Source organism: Salarias fasciatus, chromosome 6 (assembly GCF_902148845.1).
Source record: "Salarias fasciatus chromosome 6, fSalaFa1.1, whole genome shotgun sequence".
In the NCBI taxonomy this organism is placed as follows: Eukaryota; Metazoa; Chordata; class Actinopteri; order Blenniiformes; family Blenniidae; genus Salarias; species Salarias fasciatus.
Window position 1 is genome coordinate 20,215,751 of NC_043750.1, and position 23,838 is coordinate 20,239,588.

General features: G+C 41.1%; 1 protein-coding gene across 2 annotated transcripts; it reads right to left on the minus strand.

Annotated features, from left to right (window-relative positions):
- Window positions 1-2,949: 2,949 nt before the first annotated feature.
- On the minus strand, window positions 2,950-14,214 carry psip1a (PC4 and SFRS1 interacting protein 1a). 2 transcript variants are annotated; one of them, XM_030094368.1, is made up of 17 exons: window positions 14,150-14,212; window positions 13,552-13,641; window positions 13,366-13,442; window positions 11,238-11,376; window positions 10,791-10,886; window positions 10,323-10,442; window positions 9,345-9,404; window positions 9,190-9,250; window positions 8,839-8,932; window positions 8,484-8,664; window positions 8,254-8,333; window positions 7,114-7,169; window positions 6,769-6,839; window positions 6,279-6,380; window positions 5,893-6,094; window positions 4,268-4,364; window positions 2,950-3,619 (listed from the first exon to the last, which is right to left on the minus strand). In XM_030094368.1, the coding sequence occupies exons 2-17, from the start codon at window positions 13,621-13,623 to the stop codon at window positions 3,589-3,591; spliced, it is 1,539 nt and encodes a 512-aa protein (XP_029950228.1). In that variant the 5' UTR covers window positions 13,624-13,641; window positions 14,150-14,212; the 3' UTR covers window positions 2,950-3,588. The 2 variants fall into 2 exon arrangements, with proteins under 2 accessions (XP_029950228.1, XP_029950229.1); XM_030094369.1 differs by lacking the exon at window positions 10,323-10,442 and having other exon boundaries at window positions 14,150-14,214.
- Window positions 14,215-23,838: the final 9,624 nt, after the last annotated feature.

A 23,838-nucleotide genomic window follows, 5' to 3' on the forward strand; every position in this document is an offset into this window, starting at 1 on the left:
ACTTACTCTGGTTAATGCATTTAATTCCTGTACTGAATGCATTACTACAACTGACCAGAAGCTGTCATGCACGCAGCATGACTGAAAACGTCACCGCATCACACCAGATGGCCTCAGGAAATGCTCTCTCGTAGGTCAACATAAGCAACCGTAAAACACTCTTTGAAACAGTTCCTGAAGGTTTTGCACAAAAAAAAAGTTTTCATACTGAAACACAAACGGTGTTTGCAGACAGTTTTTCTACCTGGAGCTCTGTGGAAACAGCTCCTTGTTGCCCTGCTGCAGAAAGAAATACAACAGCCTGCTCCATGACCTGAGCCATGGGTTTGGATCCATTGCAGGGTTAATAAATACAGAGAAAGGAATCATACATTTCCACATGCAGTCCGTTCAAAACCAGCAGTTAGTCTCACCTGCATTATTCCTGGCTGTAGGAACACACCTGTGGAGACAGACTGCAGTGCTGCAGGCTTCTGAGGCGACAGTGTTTCCTTTATTCCGTCTGCAGCATCGAACCTGAAGGCATCCACGTGACTCTTAACATGAAGTGATCAGAAAAGCCAAATCAAATTCGAAAAACTACAGGAGGCAACACTTTCCGCATGACTTTTGCACATGACGGAAGTATCTGAATATCAGTTTTTAAAATAGTCAATGCTGGTTATTCACTAGTTAACCAAATGATCTGTGACGTAAGAGTTTTTCCTCATGGAAATAACTGCGCGGCGATCCAGGGTCATTTTAGCTCATCGTCAATTAGACGCTTGTTCTCTTGGTTCGGAGCGTGGAAATGTCTACCTCCACACTCTGAATAATTGCCTTTGCCTCCATCGACCGTAAACAGATGAGCGGATTACTATTGTACAGGAGGTGATGCTGTTGATAGCCTGACGCTGTAAGTCTCCGGGTTCTTACTACAATCCTGAGAAATAAAGCGGCCCATTGTCCTGCCACGTTTGATGGCTCTCACAAGATATGATGCGTAAATGTCTGAGAGGTGGTTTGTTTTTTGGTGGCGTAAGCAGGGCGACCACACATGAAAGCAGCTCTGCATGCCAGCAGGGTGAGACAAATCGCAGCACTCACGGCCTTTCTGGAGTGACCCTCTTCCTCCTCCTCTCCCTCGTCACAGACTGGCCCATAAAGACGACTGCCTGGACAAGGAGCTCTACCCTCTGCTCATACACAAGCATCGGATCCTGACACAGAAGTGTGCCGTTTGCCATATCTTCATTGGGAGGTGGGTTAAAAAATAAAACAACATAAACTTCAGTAACTTTGACTTTTAAATAGTTAACACCTTTTTTTTTAACTGTCTACCTTCTTTAGATGGTTCACCACCAACGATCACTTTGCCCCCAGTGATCCGTGTGTCTTCTGTGACAAATGTTTCTGGATGCTGCACTACGACGCTGCAGGCAACAAACTGGGGGATTTCCAGGCGTATCCCTACGTGGACCGTGGCGCATTTAACTGATACATTGCCCTGTTGAAATGTAATGTCTTTATTTCAGAGGTTTTATTTTTTTATTTAAGCATTGCTATTAATAAAAACCTGTTTGTTTTGATATCTCAGATATTTTTGTTTGAAATAAAAACTACTTATATTTTTGTATGTTGTGGTTTTTCTCAAGAAAAAAAGTTTTTTTTTTTACATACGTAATTCATAGAGTAAAACTGTCCTTTAAAGCTCAGTACTTTAACTGGAAACTGAAGCAAACCAAAACGTCTTAAATATGTTTAAAGATTTCATTTTCTTGCAACCACAGACAATTCATTTTAAAAAAAGTATTTATCCGATTTGTCACCAGATGGGCCTGGCGGTGTTGTTAGTGTGGGCAGGTGTGTTGAGTCACTGCTGAACTGCCTGAACAACACAGGCCTCATTCCATCTCTGGGAACGACAACACTCCAGCTCATCCAGGCGGCATCATTCTTTTCATGTCTGCTGGAGACTGGAGTACCTGAAATCAACGATGTGCATTTTGTATAGACCTGAACCCCATGGCATAGAAAACCTCTGAGATCAGCTGATCTGCCGCGTAGAGACTCATAGCTGTGCGGCTCCGACCCTCAAAGACCTGAGGGGAGGCTTCCTCAGCAGTCAATAAATCTACATATGAATAGTATGAAATGTTGTTTTCAAGCTGTAATTGATACTCAAGGGCACGTGACAAGTAAAGGAATACTGATACTTTATGCTGTGGGATACCCACCGCCGTTGTTGGCTTTTCGTTGAATAGTTTGACATTATGAAGTTATGGCGCTCTTCTACTTAAATGCTCCAATTTCATGATGTAATATCACCGTAGCATTTTTACATTGTCCATAAATTTCACCCAAAAGCCAAAGATATACATTTACTGAGATGACTCCAGGAAGATTAGCTGTACCGGGTACAGCTAATGGAGATCATAATAAATACAAATACAAATACTGTATGTGTTGCAAAGCAGTGACTATTATATATTATTTACATAAACATTATGTGCTAAAATGACTTTGTCACTACTTGCTTACTCAGAAACCTAACAATTTCAACATGTCTGATATTAAATGAATCAGTATGAATGTTACAGTAGTAGGAACCAAAAATCCTGTGCAGTTATGCTGGAAAAGTAAATCAGGGAGCCGTTTGTGATAAAAAAGAAGAGGGAATGATTCTGACTCGGTACTTGGGGGGGTGTGATGGTTTTGCCAAATACAATTTTCTAAGATGTGCAAAAAACTGAAACACAAAACAATAATAAATGTTGCAGACACCGTGGGTCAGCTGCTTTTATTTAATTAAAAAAAGAAAGTCCTCTAGAGAATCCATTAACTAATGTTTTTCCATGAACAACGGAGAAAATCAGACGTTGAGCAACATTTCCACCATGGTGTTAGTTTGGAGTTACCTGGAGGTTCACAAAAAAATCAAGATCAAATCATCCAATTGAGGAGGACAGATGAGCTAAAGCTATCACTTTATTACTGGACACTGAAACAGCTCAGACAGGCACAAAAATACTCTTATTTACATCTTATGTTAAAAAAAAAAAACAGAACTCAATACAACATTGAACACGGTTTAGAAATAAAATCTTCTCGGCAAAAGACACTTTGGCACCCTCCGCATGTTGTGCATCTGAAGGAAATGTGTATGAAACGTGCTCATGACAGTTACTGCAGCTAACTACTGGTAAACCACCTGACCTATCGATCATATCTGAGCATCTAAACAAACACTGATGAGAATTCAATCATTCGGTTTCTACCTACCATGTTTGGAAACATTCAAATAGCGAGAAAATCTACTCTCACAATAACACAATCTCTTACTCCCGACTTCAGTCTCTGTAACAATGACGCACAAGGCGTGTGTGTGAAAGGTAAGTATTAAGTACAAAAATAAAATATGCAGTCAGTCATTATGTGGGTAGGGTGGGGTTTAATCTATTGAAGTTTAAAAGCAGCAACGCTGACGGGTAACAATCGTTTAACTACAAACCAGCGACGGCTGTTAGCTGTGAGCGAACAGGATGTCCTCGCTGTTCAGGCCAGTCGGAACAAAGCAGCAAAATGTTTTCCTTCAGGCGTACGGGACATTCAGGTGGACTCCTCCGGAGCTTTTGGGGCACTGCGTTAAAAACAAACATACACATTTAAATGACAACACCTGAACGGTGCAGCACAAATGAAGATTGATTTTATTGTTTCCCTAAAAATGAGAGAAGTTTAAGATGTGTAGATCCGCAGGTTAAATCTTTCAGAAAAACATATGGAGATTAACTAGATTACTGCTAAAACTGCTGATTAGTTTTTGAAACGGCCGTTAAACCCACTCTGTAGCAATCAGCTTTATTCTGCTCAATTTAACCATATTCAAGCTGCGTTTACAACCGCTTGGCAGAAAATCAAAGATTATATCACGGTTACGTCAGAGGTTTAAGAGCTTAGTTGAACTATTAATACATAAGATTTTTATAAAAAAAAAAAAAAAGGGGCACAGGATGGCCAAGCGAGAGAGTTCTAAGAAGAAGTAAACGTAGCTGGATGGGCTGTGTTCTGGAGTTTTACTGGAAAGTGGAACGTTTAGTCAAATTCAAGATCAAACAATCTGAGGAAGCTACACACCACTGTAGTAAAAACGTTTGGAACATTTAACAGAAGCTGTATCACCATAAATGATATTTATATGTGGCTCTTGTCAGACAAATGTTTTGAAAGTAAAACCTCAATATCTTCAAAAAGAAGAGTTCAGGCATTCTGGAGTTGCTTTAACGACCTTTGACTTTCTCCCGCCGGAGCGTCTTCAGCAGGCTTCTCTCTGTCCGCCTCCGGCTTCTTCTCGTCTGGACTCGCATCACCGTTTGTCACCTTGTCTGCAGGCAGGAAACACAGACACAGCCTCAGTCAGAGGAGAAGCAGCGCTACGTGACCTGAGCCACCGCAAAGACGAGACGCGGCGGGAGCATGTGATGAGGCATCCAACGCTGAGAGAAACCAGATTTTCCATCCATTCGCCATGCTTCGGCCTGGGAACAGGCCTCTCACAGAGGCGGCCATTTTGGTGGTGGAGCAGTAAGGACATGCGAGGATGTGGCTGTGAAGCCCCATCGCACTCTTGTGTTTCTGCTGAGAACGACGACCGCAAAGATCCTATCAGACCTCCTGGAACGGAATAAAACGACTAACCAGAGAACCAGCGTCTCCTCCTCAGCTGGGTTTAGATGCGACCTGTTCTGATCAATAAACAGACGCGCTTTGTGGTGCCGCTTTGTCGCATGATCCACCCACGCTGGGCTCCCATGTGCTTTGAAGACACCAACCCTAAACACCAATCTGCTCCACCCTATGAACCCGGGAGGTTCCAACACTGCTCTCATATATGCTGAAAACATGTAACAAGAATGAAACGAAATGCTTATTCAACTCTGCTCCTATATAAGTGGAGTCCATTTACTATTTTACCAGCTGGAAGAGCCAAATACAACTTGTTTCAGCACTGATCCATATATATTTAAGTTATCATTGTTAGAAATTTGCACATTGCACAAAGTAACACTGCCTACAAACTAAAAGGAATTTGAGCATTTTCTTCTTTAAGGTTGATTTATTCCAGTCATCAGTGAGGAGGAGTACAACTCCTCATGGAGACACAAATCCTGTCTGTCTTTTCAGTTTCCCCCCCCTAAATATTTAATAGAATGTTATTTCCTGAACTTGTTTTACTCTGCATTTTGTTAATTCAGGTTTTCATACACTTACTGTGTTATTTTTTTCTTTGGGTTGCAGAAGCTTCACATCATCCTCACGTTCAAGTGAGCTTGTGCCAGATGTGACGTGGTCACGAGAGATCACATTCACAAAAAAGCTCCAGATTTCAAGAGATAAAGTAACACTGGTTAGATTGGAAGATGTGCAGTGACATTTAATGCTTTTATGATGGAAGTCTGCACGAGACCCAATTGCCACGGTAAGATTCACAAACTCCTCACACTGATCAAGGTCATGTGACCGAAAGAGGAAAGAGAAACAAGCAGCTCCAGTGAGATAAAGAGTCAAAATAAACAAAACTCCAGGAAAACAAGATGACTGAAACCTTTATCTCTAAATAACCAAAACACGAGCAAATAAATAATGACAGCTTGAGATTTAACTTCCAAGCTTCAGAAGTTGTGTTTGCTTGATGTATTTTTTCCTCAGTTGCTACTCAGGTTTGATTTTACATGGAGATATGTGGGACCTTTTCTTTATGGAACACCTAAGAGGTGAAGAGAGTTCTGCTTTTTATGAGCTGACTCTCAAAATATAATGCAATGTGTTATTTTAGCACAGCTACACTCTAAATTTGTGATGTTCTCCCCGAGTGGAGCATCGAATGAATCCATCATCAGTCCTCAAGAATACCTGGGTTGTTTTCTTTCGCTGACTCGACCCTCTTCAGCGCTCCTTTCTTCGCCTCCTCGTGTTGCCGCTGCTCAGCTAAAGACTTGTTGAGCACCTGGCTCAGCACACAGTCGCCTTCTCCCACCAGAAACATGCTCTTAAACTTGTTATACAACATGGTGGCCTTGTCCATGATATCCTGGCTCGCCTTGAACCTGCGAATCTAGAAAAGAGAAGAAAAATCGCACGTCAGTACCAAAACCCATTCTGTTAAAGCACTTCCATATTTATATTGATCATGTAGTTAAAACAGAAAAGGACTTTAATGGAAAAGATGGTCAAAAATGCATTTTTGAACAGGAATAAAATTAAGTTAAAATATATATATTTTTTTTATCAGGTTTGACCTTTTTGAGCGTAGCAATAAGGTCACTGTGTTTCTGCAGGTGTTGAGTTGTGACTTGAAGGGCGCTGATCTCGTCCAGGGCGTCCAAACACTTCTTCACATCCTGGGGAAAGTGTGGGCCGGCGTTAAAGGTGACACGCAAAGAAGATGAAACGACAAATAAAGTTGTGGTGACGACAAATTAAAGAAACGGGATGAATATGATGACAGAGTTGCCAACATGTTTGATGTAAACTCTCAGTTGACATAATCACACACTCTTGTACGTCGAATACTGAAGTAATTCCATTAAGAATAAAGGTAAATACAAACAGTGAAATGGATAAAACTTTACAGCATTTTTCTTGCAGGACAAAGAGGAAAAGATTTTTGTCTCTGTCAGCTCCGCACACAAGGCGGAGAACATCGATTGATGATGCTGTCTGAAAAGATGGATGCACTTCAGTGACCTACAATGGGCTTATATGTCAACCACGATTTGAGGAACTTACAGGGTTTTCAATTTTCAGTGAAATCTTGATTTCACTGTGTAGCTTCTGGAGTTTCAAGTCAGTGGACAGCTCTGGGTGAAAGGAAAGAATCCGCATTACTCAAAACAAAAATTAGGCAGTTGTGTATTTAACAAATCACCTGTTGGAGTAAAACCTTTTTTTTTCTTTTTTCTCCTTTCTTTCCCTTTTTGAGTTCTTTGAATACTTTATTTATTCATTTTCATAACATCACAACACATAAGAAATAGTCCCTTGAAAAAACTTGTAAAAACTTGACCAAATATTCAGAATTAGAGTTGAAGCGACTGAGGTCAACCGTGTGTTCTGAATGCTAACTATTTTCACCTTTCTTCTTGGCTCCCGTCTTTTCTTCAGCTTTCTTCCCATCATCTTTATTTGGTCTGAAAGACATAAAAAACAGCACATCGATAGAAAGAGTGGCTCCTCTTTTTTTCATTATTAGAACTCTTTGAAGAAATGTGAAACAAAAGGCAACCTTATGAACTTTGTTAAATCCATTTCGAGGGTTGATTTTCACCAAAGACTTTATAACACCATCAAACGAAAACATTACCACCGTTATGTGGCCTTTCCTTTGAATAAAATATGTTGGTAAACTTCAAAAGTCAGTCTAAATAGGCCTTTTGTCTGAAGCTATGAAATCCTGTTGACACTTTTCATAAACTACTCAGGTCTTACTCTGACCACTTCATGGAACAAAGGTTGCTGCATAAGTCACTAATCGTATGGATACAGAGATCAAACCTGGGGGGCAAAACATGTCACTGCTTCTGTCGACACACGAGAAGTTTAAAGCAGAAGTGCCATGTGTTACTGATTCATATCCTGAAAATCTGACAGAAGCAGCACAGAATTCAGTCACTCGACCGATTCCTCCTGTCTTCTGTGATTATCACAAACTTATCATCCAAGAAATTAAGACGAGCTCAAGTATAGTCACTTGCTTGACAAGAACTCATGGGGATATTCACAACTCTTCACCCCAATTTTTTTTTTTTTTTTTTTTTTTTTATATTGTGAACATAAACCACAGGTGTCAAACTGCATTCATGGATGTTTTCCATGTCTCCCTGCTTCAGCACAGCTGATTGTAATTAGTGGCTCGTTATCAGGCTTTCTGCTGGGCTTGGTGACGAGCCTTCATGAGATTCAGGTGTGTTGACGCAGGGAGACATGGAAAACATGCAGAGCTCCCCCCCCTTGCATTTTAACACCCTTGATATTTGATATAAACCATCTTCTTAAGATCACACAGGCAGAAAGTAAGCAAAAAAAAAAAAAAAAAAAAACTATCAGAGAATGATGGCCTCACCAGTCAATATTGTCAATATCATAAATCAAATGTTCAAGAAATAAGAATGAAAAAACCATTTTGGGGAAAATGTTTTCCTTTCTTTTCTTTTTAAGATGTTTGATGAATCACGGCACGCGCTGATGGGAAGCCCACAGTATACTTAAACTTACTCTCTCGCTTCCTCCGCCTTACGCCGTCGGACATCTTTGTCCATTTCTGAGTTCTGCTGCTTCTTTTTCCCCTTGTTTTTCTGGGATGAAAAAACAAACAAACAAACAAACAAATAAATAAACAAACCAGTCATGAGCATGAACTCATCACACTGACTGTTCAACTTGATACACCTTTACTTATCACACCCATGGTGCGTCTATCTCAGGATATTCGTGTGGACACTTGCCTCTTCATCCTCCGAGCCAGAGGAGCTGTCCTCTTTCGACTGCTTCTTCTTCTTGTTCTCAGGTTCTTTCACCTCTGCGTCTTTTCCTTTGCTGTCCTCCTTCTTTCGCTTGTCCTCCTCTCCACTTTGGGCCTTATCGTCTGGGGCTCTCTTTCGCTTTTTCTCAGACTCCCCAGGATCCCTGGAAGGAGGGAAGAAGGTGCTTCTGTTGGACTGGCTGCAGCTTCATGGGTCTGAGGAGCTTCTGATCAAAACTCAAGTTTAATATTACAATTTAAGTTCTTTATCACCCCCATCGTGATAAACCTGACACACAGAGTAAATACAGACTGTGAAACTTGGTGTTTGTACTTACATCTCACTTCCAGAGCCTTGCTGTTCTTGCTGCTGCAGCAAAAGAAGCTTCTCACTTTTGGGCTTCCTGCCTCTTCGTTTCGGCACTTCTCCACCTGATTGCACAAGATAGTACACACAGTATGGAAATAATCTGCAGTATCTGAAACGAGTGTGCACACAGGGTACAGTAAAGGTGTTTCTCTTATTGATATCGTTCATTCAGTCACATTAGCGCATCAGTGGAGGCTGCAGTACGTTAGAGGTTTAGTGTGAAACAAACCCAGAGACCTCAGCGCCACTCGGGTCCCCAGCAAGCGTAATCGAGTGATTACAAATGGCGTTAAACAGTCCAGATTTCACAGATGCCCACCTGACGGACTGGCAGGACTCGCTGGTGCGTCATCTTTTTCATTGTCCTGGTCTGTATCAGCCTGGAAACATTTAAAACAAGAAACAAAGGATACTTGAAAACGCTTTAGATTATTTTGAAGTCTTCTGTAGGTAAAAGAAATGAACAGTACCAACCTTTTTCTTCCTTCCTCTCTTGGGTTTAGATGCATCAGATGATTCCTTCTGAGCAGAGCCCTGAAATTTCACACACTTTAATTAAGTTACTGAATGCTAAACACACATTTTTAACTTTCTCCAGTTTGCTTAAACATAACAGAGGCACTCTTAAAACAAACCATTATTATTGAACGTTGGGCCAGTGGCACCATCTAGAGGACAAATGTAATATGACACACCGCACAACACAATGAGCCAGTTCTGCATTCACTGAATCCGTCTGACTTTCATAGTTTAGAATGTGAATGTAAATTAACTACCAACTAATGATTTCTTACAGCTTTACTGCATCATGTTTGAAATATTCAGTGTGCGCTGCAAAACTGGGACAGAGTGAATGTGCTCAAAGCCTGCAGGAACAGCCCAAGTATTCTCCAGATGAAGCATCCCATCATTTCCTTCCACCATAAAACGTTTAACTGACCCCAACTTACCTTTCTCCAAAGTAAACAGAAAGCCATGTGGAAATAAAAACATTGGCTGATTGCAAACAGTAGAATTAAGCAGAACATGGGCAGGAAGAGCAGAAAATGGAAGGTGAGACCACAGCATGTCAGAAAAGGAAAAAGGAAGCAGATTTTTTTTAGCAAATCTTTGTGAATCACGAACTAAATTGTTGTAATCCTGAATGACTTTGATCTGGAGGCTTCGTCACTGATCAACATTCCATTATGAATACTTAAAGTACTTTCTCACACGTCAGCGATCAACTTCATCAGAGTGAAAACAGGAAACCCAAACCCAACGCTGGTCAAAACATCAAACACTGACAAACCTTTACGCCCACCGACAAAACATTTCTTCAGTCAAATAAAAAAAAATATAAGCCACCAATTGAGAGAAACCACTGATTGTCACATGCGTTGTTGCATCGCGGGCAGGGAATCACACGACCTGCGCCGCTGTATGGAACCCCGGCATGCAAAAAGTACGTACATCCTGGTCCTGAGCACCCTGCTCAGACATCAGAGAGCCCTGCTCCTGTTCCTGCTCCTGTTCCTCCTCCTCCTCCTCCTCCTCCTGATCATTCTCATGCTCAGCCTCACTTCCTGGAACCTGAATGCACCCAAGACACAGCATAGGACGCAGTGTGGTGGGGTGAGCCAATCTTGAAAGGGAGGAAAAATGAGCGGGAGTTCCTCTGCTGCACACGCTACCATTAGCAGACAAGCCCCTGGGTTTATCATCACAAAAAATTAAAACAATGAATTTGTCATCTCCTGACTGCAGAACACTGTAATTCACTATAAAGCAGACAGAGGAAGGTTTGAGGCAAACAAAACAAGAAGGAAGCTAAAAACACAAGAACAAAGCAGAGGGATGTCAAAGCAGTGGAGTGACATACATGAATTATATGTTTATTTATTATCTATTGATGGGCTCTAAATTTTTAAATAAGCTTACCGGTACTTTAGGTTTCATTGCTTTGTCGTCTGCATGCTCGTCTCCCTCTGGACTGCTGTCTGAATCCTTTTCAATGAAGCCCTCAGGAGGAACCGGCTTCAGTGAAAAATTAACAAATAAATAGGACAGAAAAGAAAATACAAAAAAAAAAACAAATTCATTACAATGAAGCTTTGCGTCCACTGCACACAAGATATACTGATCCAGAAAGGCCGACACAAGTCCGGATTCAAACTAAGGATATTCTATCCGTTACTACTTCCCTACTTGTTGATAAGGCCTAAGCTTTGTTCCTATTCCTAACAAGAACAACGCAGACATCCCAGTAGTGCATGTAGGCCACACGAACCATGACAGAGTCTGCAGTGAAGGAACTATCTCCAGAGCCAAAAAGGGTTTAAAAGTCAGTGATGGTTATTTAAGCTTCAGTCAGTCCAACCGCCATACCTTGGGGGCCGTAAGCTCCACTTTGGGGTTGTTCTCAATCTCCCACAATCCTTCATTGAAGCCTTTCCTCTTGTTGGGCTTGGCGTATTTGTCTTTGTTCGGGAGGTAGGGAAATATATCTTTTGGCCCCAGAAATGCTCTGTAAGAAGAAAACTATGTTAACGTCTGCAGACAGAACTCTGAGCCATTCAAAATGTGGTGTGGGCTCCGTTCAAGGTGGAGCGACACGCAAACAAAACAGTCAGGAAACTCTATCCTGCCACTCATCAAACATTCATGTGTTTCACAAAACACCCTCAGAAGAGCACAGCCACAACCTGACGGCTACAACTCAATGAAAGCAACAGTTCTCCTATTAAAACACATGTTTTAGTGTCATCAGTTCACTGTCAGCAAATGTAATACGACTTTAAAGATTAGACTTCAAATAATAAAATGAATAGTCAGTTTAATTGCTTGACCATTTGACAGTTAACTTCAATCTGATGGCCTAGTGGAAAGAGATGAGAGTTTTTTGTGGCTTCATAATCAACATTATAAATCTTTTAAATGTAACAGAATCTAAAGAAAAGTATGACATCGTTCAAACAGTTCCAAAATACTTTACCCTTTACACTCAAAATATTGTATTCAATAACTGAGATAAATCTGACATAAAGGAAGCTCGTTATATGTTCAGTATGTACGATCACAACTTGGGGAAAACAGGTAACATAATGACACACAACACAAGTTGCTGAATAAGTACATTTTGAGTCGCACCATGTCTTATGCAGAGTACAAACTAAAAATGCTTTCCAAAATATAGAGATCAATATTTACTTTGTAATATTTAACAGAAGATAAATCAGTTTTAAGCATGAAAACTTTTTCACTTGATACAGTTTCAGTTTCAGGACAGGTTGTTGGAAAAAAAAAAAAAACATTTTTGGCACCTTCCTTGCTCTCCCTGATTACATGACTGCAGTTGAAAATGTTACCGTTTCATGCTGAAAGACTGTACACGCAGTTTGCACATAAAGCCACTAGTTGGTGCCATTTTTTTTAAGTCCCCAAAGAACAAGTGATGTGAACACTTAAACTCCTATAACCTGTCTTCATTCAACAGGCCATTTCAGTATCTGGTGCATATAAGAAATGTGTCATGTGTAGAAAATCTACTCTTCCTAGAAAAAAGCACTGTTAAATTCAGGAGAGTGCAACACAAACACTATGAAATTCTCCAATGTTACTTTTGTTATCTTTTCACACATTAAACTATTGACTGCAATGTGTACAGGTGCTTCAGTGTGCCTTTCAGAAAAGTTGGAAGGATTAAAAAGTACAGTTTTAAAGTGACATCCAATGCTGTTGTCACATAAATGATTGAAAGTTTCATGTTCATGTAATCCCAAACAGACTCCATGTGGGATCAGGACTTTGCACAGTACTTTATGTATCTGCTATGGAGATAACCCAGAAGGCAGATCGTTTCGTTTTCACTGCCCTTGAATGAAACAGTTTAGCACTCCCAGGCTGCTCCAGGATCAGAGGCTTTACTGCACTGAATGCATGTTCTCAGGGAATGTGAGCAAAAGATAGAATTTCAGTTTATGTTGATATCTTGAGAATTGCTTATCCGTGTGAATTTCAGTTTGTTTGCCCTGGCGACCTCTCTGTACCCAGTCTTTCTCCCCCTCATAGTTCTGGCAGTGGAGACGTTTATGAACTGTTGACACAAGCTCGCTGAAGCCTCTTTGTGCCGATGCCCAGGCAAAGTAATATTGCAGATCCACACAGTCTTTCCTTGAAGGGAATGCCATTTCTGTTGATTTCCACATTACGTTTTCTGTACAACACTGTTTTCACAGGTCATCACTAGTATTACTTCCTCTGGAATACGTCTGTAAGCTCCTTAGACACAATTTTAAATACACCAGGTAGTGGACTGAAATGAAGGAGTGAGACAACTTAAAGGAGCGTCAATGTTTACATTGTTTGTATGCGTGCACGTGCGTGGCTGTATTACAAAAAGCACAATAACTACAGTTTTACAGTGTTTCACAAAACTGATTGTGATGAGAATGTTAGATAAAACAATAAAAAAAATGGAAGCGTGGCTGGTACACACAAAACGTTTTATACTCACGTTTCATGGGTGCCAAAGAAGAAAATTGGAAACTTGATGTTGGACGGCTTCACAGCACCATCTGGGACTTCATCAATCTGAAAAACAAAGAATCATGACCTTATCGCATGTGCATGAATGTGAAGATGCACGTGAGTCATCTACACATGCACTTCACTGGTTGTTCACATGTTTGCTTGGACTTACTCTTGCAGGCCAATGAGGATACCCCTTCATCTTGGCAAAAATCAGATCACCGGGTTTCCAGTCTCTGGCCATGCTGGATGTATTACCGAGCTGTAGATTAAAAATAATAATAATAAAAAAAGTTAAAAATGAGATTAAAGAGTAGTATTTGTGGTGATCTGACTCTGGTTCAGTCCGCAGAGGAGAATCCACAGAGGGACTGGAAACGTGTCCACCTCCGAGAAGGGCCCCTCCCCCTAACCCCGGTCTGCATCCTGCACTGTCCACAGTTCATTCAAACAAGACAGTCACGCAAACCGAGCCCACGACAGTCCTGCGTGACACACGGTCACGGGAGGAAGTGGGGATAATCTGACGTAAGCCTCACAATGAGCGAAAGACAACTTAACGCGCGTGGAGACGACACGAACCGAGAGCGGCAGCACCTCATCACAAACACACGCTGCGCAGCTCGTGGCGGCTAAGCGCCGACGAAAACCTCCCCCCGCCCCCTCCACTGACCTCCGCTGTGTGCACACGGCTGCCCTTATCAACAAAGTACGAGGTAAAAATCAGAATAATGTCAATGTTAGGGCCAGTTCGCAGCAGGAAAACACACCTCTCCTTTTCCGCACAGTCGGACGCACGTTTTCCGCTCCCGCGCAGGACGTCGGCGGACTGTACCATCACGCTGCGGAACCGGGGGGTGAGTTTCATTTAGAAACCAAAATTAAAAACTCTGGAACTTTTGCTTAAATTGCCACCCTTACTTTCAAAAAAGATGTCAATATTAACACCAAATCCACTCACACAACGTCACTTCTTGTTCCTTTATGAACGACACGCTGTACATGCAGTAATTAAAAACTACACCACCAAAACACATATTAGCAAGTCAGCAGAAAACATGTACTTTAATAATAATTAGTTTGTTTGCACAAAACGTAAACATTAAGCTTCTTGGTTATCTCAATTATAATGAACAGCAACAACTGCAGCTTAATGAAACCACCTATTCTTCATTTAGTGGAGTTTTTAAGTCAACATTTTCAGCTTGTTTGAATTCTGCTAAATGAAAGAAGTCAAGACTAATTAAAGATAAAAATATTGTTGTAAAAAAACAACTTGAAAATGTAAGTGTTAAGATTGCATTATTATTGGATGACATCCAATTAAACTTACCTAAACGATATATATGTGCAAACTTCAGTTACACTACATCAAACAATTATGGAGAACAAACAAAACTTGGAAAAAAAAATCTAAAAACAAAACACAAACCACCAAGGTACAAAAAATCAAATGCAGAAGAGACATTAAAAATGGTAACAAAGTACATTGGGTAACTTATGCAATATAAATTCCATACTTCCTGTGTAGAATTTGTATGTTGTCCCCCCTCTCTGACCAACTTGGAGCAAAATTCTGGAACCTGCAGTTTTTCAGATCAGGGATTTTACAAGTGTGAGAGGGTTTATATTGCTGTGCTGTGAACATTTTTATAGGATCCCAAAGTAGAATTTGTCTGTCTGATTCTAGATTGAACACTTCGATAAGTTAGTCAGTAGACAAATAGAATGAATAAAGATTCAAGGGCATGTCCACTTTTAATACTTTAAGCCCGTACCCTTCCAGAATCTGTAATGGTGAAAAAAGGCAGAATTTAAAATCGAAGTGACCTTGTTAAAAAAGTAACCACTTTTGTTGCTTTGCTGATGGACAGAGCACATGCAGAATAAATGCAACAGACATTTCACTCCATGAAAATAAGAAGAAACTGGATCGAACAAGCAAGATCTTATGAAGTGGCAAGTCTGCAGACAAAAAAAAAAAAAAAATGATATTGATTTTAAGGAATTCAGAATATTTCTTACAGTTGTCAAGACAAACGCTTCATGAAGATACATTTTTCATTACATATTTATAGAAGGCAGTGCTGTTTGTTTTTGTGAAGTGGTATTTTCTCTGGCATTCGGTTCTATGTGTCATTACAAAATAACTCACCAACCACTTAAAGGGGAGAAATAAAGAAAAACACAGTCTCTTGAAATTCCATATATATAATTCAAACAGAGACAAGTTATATTCTTCCTTCTTCCATACTGATAAAATAAAAACTAGTTTAATTGCAAAGGTCCACTGGCTAAATTTAGTTGGGATTCAGTGACCTCAAGTGGTGAAAAAAGGCATAACATGTGAACATGAGCCTCACAATGATAGTATTTCTGTTCAGGATTTGCTATTTATCTGCTGCATGAACCTCATGTTTGCCTCAAATAATTGATAGTTTAATATGTTTATTTTTTCACGAGATGCTCAGAGAATCTGATAGATACTATCTTTCATTTACACGTAATTAGTTGATTTTGGTATGGTATCTGACATGGAATAATGCTTTGTTTTCAAAGTTCTCAGGAACACAGTGTGAAGGCCGCTCTGTTTTGTCTGAAGTCACTTGGAAACAGGGTCTGCTAGTCTCGTGAGATCTCGCTATATAACCTGGCATGACCGGAAGTCATGCCAGAGTCGGATTGGATTCTCCCCCGGAGCAACAGCCTTGCTCTCAATCAGCTGATTTGTGTGTGCTTCCTCTGCAATCCTCAATAAATCCTCCTTGTGCAGTGTCAACACCTTGACTCGTCATCTTTGGCTCTGATTCACCAAAAATTCCACAACAGTTTGGTGGCCTGTACGGGGATCTAAATACAACATAAATGAGGTAAGTGCAAATGTTTCCTCTGTTAAATATTTAACTCAGGAAGTAATGCCTTACCTGTGGGAATGTTTGACTAGATAAAAGAACTATTTCATGGTTGATTGGAATTGTAAAAGCAAATTGCTAAATATAAAGAGCCAAGGATGTCCCTAAATTTTTGATTGATTCTTATCAATCAATTGCTAATCATTGATTAGTAACAATTGGGTTGTAATAATATTTTAATTGTAATTTGGAATTGTGACTGAGAGAGCTTTGGAAGAGTTTTCTAGACTTGGAGTCTAGAGGGCCCTGAGGGCCATTGGCGCTGAAGGGCTGAGCCCCTGAAGCGACCTGGTTTTCACTAGGATTGGATCCGAGATTGACGCACCGCAGAGCTTGGGGGTATCTTAATATAGCCTCTTCACCAGGGCGGGCCTGGTGCATGTAACAGAAGGGTTGATGATCTCCCTAACGGGCTGACCTGCACTGTTGCAACTGTGGGTGGCGTCGCGTGTGGAAGTTTCTACCGGTGAAACTTGTTGAAAACCTTGTGAGTGTGATTCTGCAGGTCACCTCATGACTGTGACTCTCTCTTTCACGATGGAAAAAAAAAGGGGTAAATAAAGAAGAAGGTCATGATGCTGGGAGGTTGTTTATGTTTGTAGAGGACATGTGTTGCTGTTTGTGTTGCTGTTTTGTGTACAGTTATTGTTTGCGCTAATCCGTTTGGTAAACACCAAAGTGTTAAACATAGGAAAAGAAGAGACAAGAAGTAGAACAGAGCGGCGTGGTCTGATCCTGTTGAAAGTTTTCAGAAACTATTCGATGAGTTCACACCGGTGGTTGGCAGGACCAAGTTTGGAATGTTTAGAAGAGTCACAATCTACAGCCCGAGCGATGATTTTTGGCTGGTTACCTAGACAACCGAGTGATCTGAGAACACAGAGAGAATTGAAGTTTACTTTAATGCATGGTGGTTTTGCATTTGCTGGTTCTGTGTTAAACACTGATTGTGACTCCTCACTTGTGCCACAAAACCGGTTGTTGAAGAGAAGCGTAACGATAGAAATGCTGAAGAGAGAGAGACAGAGCAGGTAGAGAGAGGCAGACAGAGTGAGAGGCAGGCAGAGAGAGAGAGGCAGAGAGAGAGAAGCAGACAGGGAGGAAGAACAGGGAATTAAGATAAATAAGCAGGGTTTTAACCAAAAGGAAAGGTTTTCAACCTGTGTGTTTTGTTTCGTGTTTTTTTTACATGTTTAAAATAAGGAATCCATCAACGAGTCAACAAAGTTTCTTGTTGAGCGAGAGATTTGCAGGGCTGGAAGTGACAAATTACAAATACTCATGCTAATGTTATTAAGTGAGTTTTGTACCTTTATTTTTACAAGTTTGTGATTTTCTCATACTTGCATAAAATTTACAACATGTAATCTACTCCACTATTTTTAACCTGAAGTCTACAGAGGACACCCACGATTTGAATTTATATTCATATCTTTGAATCTGCATCTTTGAATCTAATAGCCTGCCTGATCATGAAGGGGTTGATTAATCTGTGATGTGATTGATGATTGGTTCTCTGAGAGGGATTCACTCTGCAATCTTAAAAATTTGATTTATCTAGAATTATATTCATCTGCAGATTAAAACAAAAAATAAAGAAAAACAGTAACCTTTTTCTAAAAAGAGGGAATTCATTTAACAAAAATAAATTCCTGCTTAGGAGTTTGCATGTTCTCCCCGTGTGTGCGTGGGTTCCCTCCGGGTACTCCGGCTTCCTCCCACGGTCCAAAAACATGCATGGTAGGTTAATTGATCACCCTAAATTGCCCCTAGGTATGAATGTGTGAGTGAATGGTTGTTTGTCTATATATGTCAGCCCTGCGACAGACTGGCAAGCTGTCCAGGGTGTACCCCGCCTTCGCCCACAGCAGCTGGGATCGGCTCCAGCCACCCGCGACCCCGAAAGGGATAAAGCGGCAGAAAATGAATGAATGAATGAATGAATGAAATTCCTGCTTATATGTACATTTGGTCACAAGACAAGCTGTCTTGGCATAGTTTTTCATTGTTCATCTGAGAAACACTTTGAATGCAGTATTTTATTAGATGAATCAAATAAAATGTCTGCTACTGACAACACGAAACATCCATTGGTTAAAAGTAATAATACTCTGAGCAGTTTGTCTAGGGACATACTTTGCACTCCTAAGTATTTTTCTGACACTGGTACTTTTATGTGTAATTGTGCATTAATCAGTGTAGCAGTATTTGTACTTCAGTACTAAATTTTCAGAAATCTCCACCTCTGGAAATTTGTCAAAATTAATTTCTTTTTTTTCCATCTTCATTAGGTGGGCAGAGGCCAGAAGATCCACCTGTGAACTGTTTCCTGGAAAATGCTGTAAAGCATGTGATTCAGGCCTGTTTGAGAGAAAACTGATTTCTCTAAGACTGCCAGCTGCGTGCAGGGTCAGAGGTCACTACTTGAGTCATTGACAGGTTTGAGGATGGTTCCCTGAGGACAAATCCTCAGGATGATTATTCATGATTATGTTAAAGAGAAAAGACAACCTGAATTTGAGAGGCAGTCTATTTTTTTTTTTTTTTTTTTTTTGACAAAACTGTTAACCTGCATAGCGTCTGTTTTTTTAAACAAACTGAACATGGAGTTCAACTTATTGGGATCACAACATGAAAAACCCATGCATTTCCACACTATTTTAAACCCTTCAAAGTGAACTGAAGAAAGCAGTTCTTTCAGTGGTTCCTCCTTATCAGACTGCTGAGGAGCCAAGGACCCTGAACAGAAAACAATCAAGAGAAAATATCAGCACTAGTGAGAGAATGGAGACGAAGGTCCACCAGTCACATTGTTTGATAGACAATATGATAATATACTATGTTTTTCTCTCGAGTGTTTGTTTTGTTATAAAGTCCTGTACAGGCACTCGCTGGTCCAATCCACAACCCCGATCCTCACAGCCAGCTATTCTGCACTAACCAACAAGGAGGGGGAAGCTTTGTCAGCAGCGGGAAGTACAGACATATACACACACACAGGAGTGATGAGACTCCGATTTCAGCGAGAAAATTGGTTTTTCCTATGACGATGACATGTGTGCCAATTCTCTGTTCTTCTGTTCTGCTGAGACTTTCTATACAGGGAAGGAGAGAATGTTGTGACTGCGGAAGCAGTGGACACATTCATGGAGATGGCTGCTCCTGCTGGGTGGCTGGCTGGGAGGAGGCTGTGGAGGCGGTTGGTTTGATTACGACGTGAAAACATCGGACGTGAAAACATCGGACGTGATAACGGCGCACTGCAACGTAGGGCTGGGCGATATGACAAAAAAAATGATCACGATTTTTTTTTCCATATCATTCAGTCTCGATTATAATCACGATATGTTAAATTGTTTTTAAACCAGTTTTAAAGCATCTGCACTGAAAACTAAAACTATAGAATAGTTTAACATTTTATTAACAAACCAAGTAAATAGCAATGTAAATTAATTAATATAAACATAGAAAAATATAACAACAATTTCACTTAACAGTGCAGTAAATGGAAAAAAAAATCTAGCACCAAGATAATAAAATCTTGCGATTCATCGTTTTTTTCAGTAAAAGACAAGAACTGAATGATCGTTAGTTAAAGTGTGACAGTTTACAGCCCTGAGGATTTTCGTTCCTATAAAAGATTAAAAAACTAAAGAAACCGCCTGGGGATAATGAAGGTGCTTTGGAATGTAAACATTATTTTCAAGTTAAGACGCTAAATATGCTGCTGCCATCATTAATGCTTGCATCAAATGTACAGAATTTAAATAATCTAGATTGGACAGATTAGACTTAAAATGAAACACTACTATAGAGGGGTTTCACCGTCGTCACGACTTGGGCGGTACCCTCGCTGCGCCGCCATATTGGAGATACTCAGTGTAAACAATCATACTGACAGGAGTTGCGATTGTGTGTTATGGAACAATTTGAGTGCGTTCAGCCATGTCGAAAGCTCGTCAAAACGGACTGAAGAAGCACAGGAATATCGGGAAGGCCTTGGGTTACAAGAGAAAGCCCGATATTTCGAGAAGCTACGGTTTATTGGTGGTAAAGATCCGTACGAGTTGGCTCCCACCTCCTGGACCTCCTGGACTTCCTCTGATAGTTTTTGGCATTCCTCACCCTGGTTTTTTATAACTTTTGGAATTCTATTCATTCATTCATTTTCTACCGCTTATCGGGGTCGCGGGTGGCTGGAGCCGATCCCAGCTGCTGTGGACAAAGGCGGGGTATGCCCTGGACAGGTCGCCAGTCTGTCGCAGGGCGACGTCTATATAATTCCAAATGTTTTTCTCGGTCTGACCTATTGGTACAACCAATGACACGGCAATAATTTACCATTTTTCTTGATAACGCTCTGGATCTTCCTTAGGACTCGTGCTTTGTTGTGATACGGAGTACCTCCAAGATGGCGTCTTCCGGGTCGATGACGCGCCTGATGACGCGACGAGAAAACCCTCTATAATACAAAAAAAGTAACCATGCATGTGATCGTTTCTCTCCTCTTAGAATGTTGCTCGTATGGTGCAGTGGCCTGAAAAGATGACACTGGCTACGTTTACGTGCAGTCAATATTCGTGTTAAGATAAATATTCTGGTTTCTGAAACATTTGGAATAACCCCAGGGAGATCCTCATTCAGACCACGGCGCACAGACGACGCCATGACTGCATTTGCACTTCATGCCACTAGGTGTGCTGTTTGCATATTCAACCTTATTTTACACAGACACCACAGAAGAAGAAGGGCGCTGCAGCGCTGCAGGCTCTCTCTGCATGTTGTTAGCAGCAAGACATGGTGATATGTTCAATGATGCGATGCACCGTTTTTTCAGTAAAAGAGAAGAACTGAACGATCGTTAGTTAAACTTTATCACAAGTAGTTCCTGTACTCAAAAGACCAGATTCCTTGCGGATCGGTGTGTTAACAGCGGTGTGCTAGCAGCGGTGCGGCGTGGAGCAGCCTTTCCTGTCAACAGCAGCCTCATCTTCAGAGGATAACGACAAGCCATGGCTGACTTCGTCTGCTTCGCTGCCCTCGGCTCCACGTTCAGCTCCATCTCTGTTTACTTCTCAGACAACTTACAGGCGGAAGTAGAGCAGGAAAAAGTCAACTGTGATTGGCTGTGGTCACGCACAGTTCTGCCACGTCTGATCGAGTAAATGTGCTCACAGCTGATTGTAGCATCCCGCGTTGAAAAGATGTGAGATGATGTTGGGCCTACAACCCTCCACCCCAATGCTGTGCGGACTGCATAAGGCTCGTTTTCACCTCCTAAGATTACCTGCCTTGGAGCCAGTGCCTTGGAACAGCTGTAGCCAATTAACAAGCCTTCACACTCTAAATGTGGGGGAATCTCATTTTCTATTTCTTTCAGATGATTCCATTGCCTTGCTGTTTCACATGTTAGAATGTGAGAGTGGTTCACTGGTATACAGTCTTTAGTGTAAGCAGAAGGGAGTTCAATCATTTCTGAGGAGTTGTAGCCTCTCACTTTGAGACCTGAGACACGTTTACTTGGGACAACAGCATCTTTACCAAGCATTGTGGTGAGTTTCAACCTTATTGGGGTGGACTTAGCCTTGAGACTATTTGACACATCTTGATCAATGAACACTGTATCACTTTGGGTGTCTAACAGTGCATAGACTAGTTTTTCAGTACCTGGATTTTGCTCTGATGAAACCCATACTGGTACAATCATTGAAGTACTGACGTTTTCGTTGGGTTCTGCATTGAGAGACATGGTAGTTGCAGCCTGATCTGTGTTGCTTTGAGATGGGTTTGTAGTTGATCTATCTTTATCATAGTTGAAGTCATGGAGACAGGCAGGGTGTTTTTTCTTACATACTTCGCATACAAGCCTGTAGCGACAGTCCCTTGCACTGTGACCGGGTTTGAGACAGCCATAACAGAGTTTTCTTTCCTTTATGAATTTCCTTCGTTCATCAAGTGATTTGCCTTTAAACTGCGGGCAGCTGTGAAGCTTGTGTCCGCTGTCTTGACAGAGCATGCATGGTGGTTTGACATTTGACTTTTGTTTTGCATTTTCAGCTTCTGTTACCGTTTCTGTGTGGAGAACATTTAAGGTGGGCCTTTTTTCTTTCTGGTAACTTTTACCAATGCATGTGGTGAAGTCTGTAGTGTGGAGAGCCTGGAATGATGTTATTGGGTTACACACAATCTCCGCTTCAGAGGACATGAATTCTGAAAAGTCCTTCAAACTTGGAAACCTCCCACTTTCTTTCATGAACTGAGTGACTTGTCGATTCCACCTTGCAGCAGCCCAATCTGGTAACTTTTGAACAAGCTTTTGGTTTTCCTCACAGTCATTGAGAATGTTTAAGCCGTCGATGTGGGGCAGGGCCTCATAACATGTTTGAATGAAATCAGCAAATGCCCTAAATCCTGTAGAGTCCTTTGTTTGTATTTTTGGCCATTTTGCCAGCCTTTCTCTGAACGCCTTCTGGATGATAAATGAATGTCCGTATCTTTGGTTGAGGCGTTCCCATGCATCTTTGTAAGCATCACTATCATTTCTGTAGAAGATGCCCTCAAGTGTCTTGCGAGCTGAACCTCTGACATATTTCTTTAAGTAATGCAGTTTGTCAGCAGCTGAGATGCTCTTTTTATCAATGAGTGCAGTAAATGAAGCCTTCCACTCAATGAATTGTATCGGGTCACCTGTGAATGTTGAAGGCTCTGGCATTGGCAGTCTGTTAATGGAGATACTGTCCTGTATTGCTTGGGCTAAGTGAAGGACGTCAGTTTGTGGAGGTGGTGCAGACATATTACTGTCTGGAACTTGGATGGGAGCAGAAACTGTATGGGTCTGTTGAGCTGCTTTGGTTATGTCTACAGAATGAGCACTGCTCTCATTCTTTATCTCTTGATCATAAGTCATTAGTCTGGCACGTGCAGCCTTTAACTCCTTTTCAGCCTTCAGTCTTTCTAACTCTCGCCTTTGAGATTCAAGCTCCTTTTTTTGCCTTTCCTCCAAAAGTTGAATCCTCTCCTTTTGTCTTTCCTCCTCCAATAACACTTCATACTCTGCCTCCTTAGCTGCTACTTCTGCTGCAGCCTCTACTCTCTTTGCAGCGACTACTGACTTAGCAGAGTGTTCACTCGAGGCCGTGACAGAGGAACTGTAGATGGATTGAGCATAGTCTGGTTTAAGAAGCTCACGGAGACGGACTTTCACTTTGGCACCATCGTAGTCATCAATGCCTGAGAGTCTTTCATGTGCAACCTTAATAATGTCTCTGGTCACTGCTTCACAGGCATCTATGAGTCGCCTTTTATCACTGGAGGGAGTAATGTGTTGCCTGATTTCCATATACAGATTTATGACATTGTCTCTTTCCTTCTCTAAGCTGTCCATGAGTGAGGCTATTTTACTGTTTGGTATGTCTCCCTTTAATTGTTCTCGTGTTGTACGTACTTTTTTTTCCCATTCGTCGTAAACTCTGAGAAGCCGTTTTTCCTTTTTGCGGGCCTCCTCTTCTTGATGTGCTTGCATCTTTTCTGTAGGCTTTCTTTGACGA

Excerpts from the sequence above, each read along its gene's own strand:
- psip1a (XM_030094368.1), bottom strand. The coding sequence starts at position 13,623 with ATGGCCAGAGACTGGAAACCCGGTGATCTGATTTTTGCCAAGATGAAG. Across the intron at positions 7,170-8,253 it reads AAGGCGGAGGAAGCGAGAGA|ACCAAATAAAGATGATGGGA; the intron begins GTAAGTTTAAGT and ends TATGTCTTTCAG. Across the intron at positions 6,381-6,768 it reads CACTGAAAATTGAAAACCCT|GATGTGAAGAAGTGTTTGGA; the intron begins GTAAGTTCCTCA and ends CACTTTCCCCAG.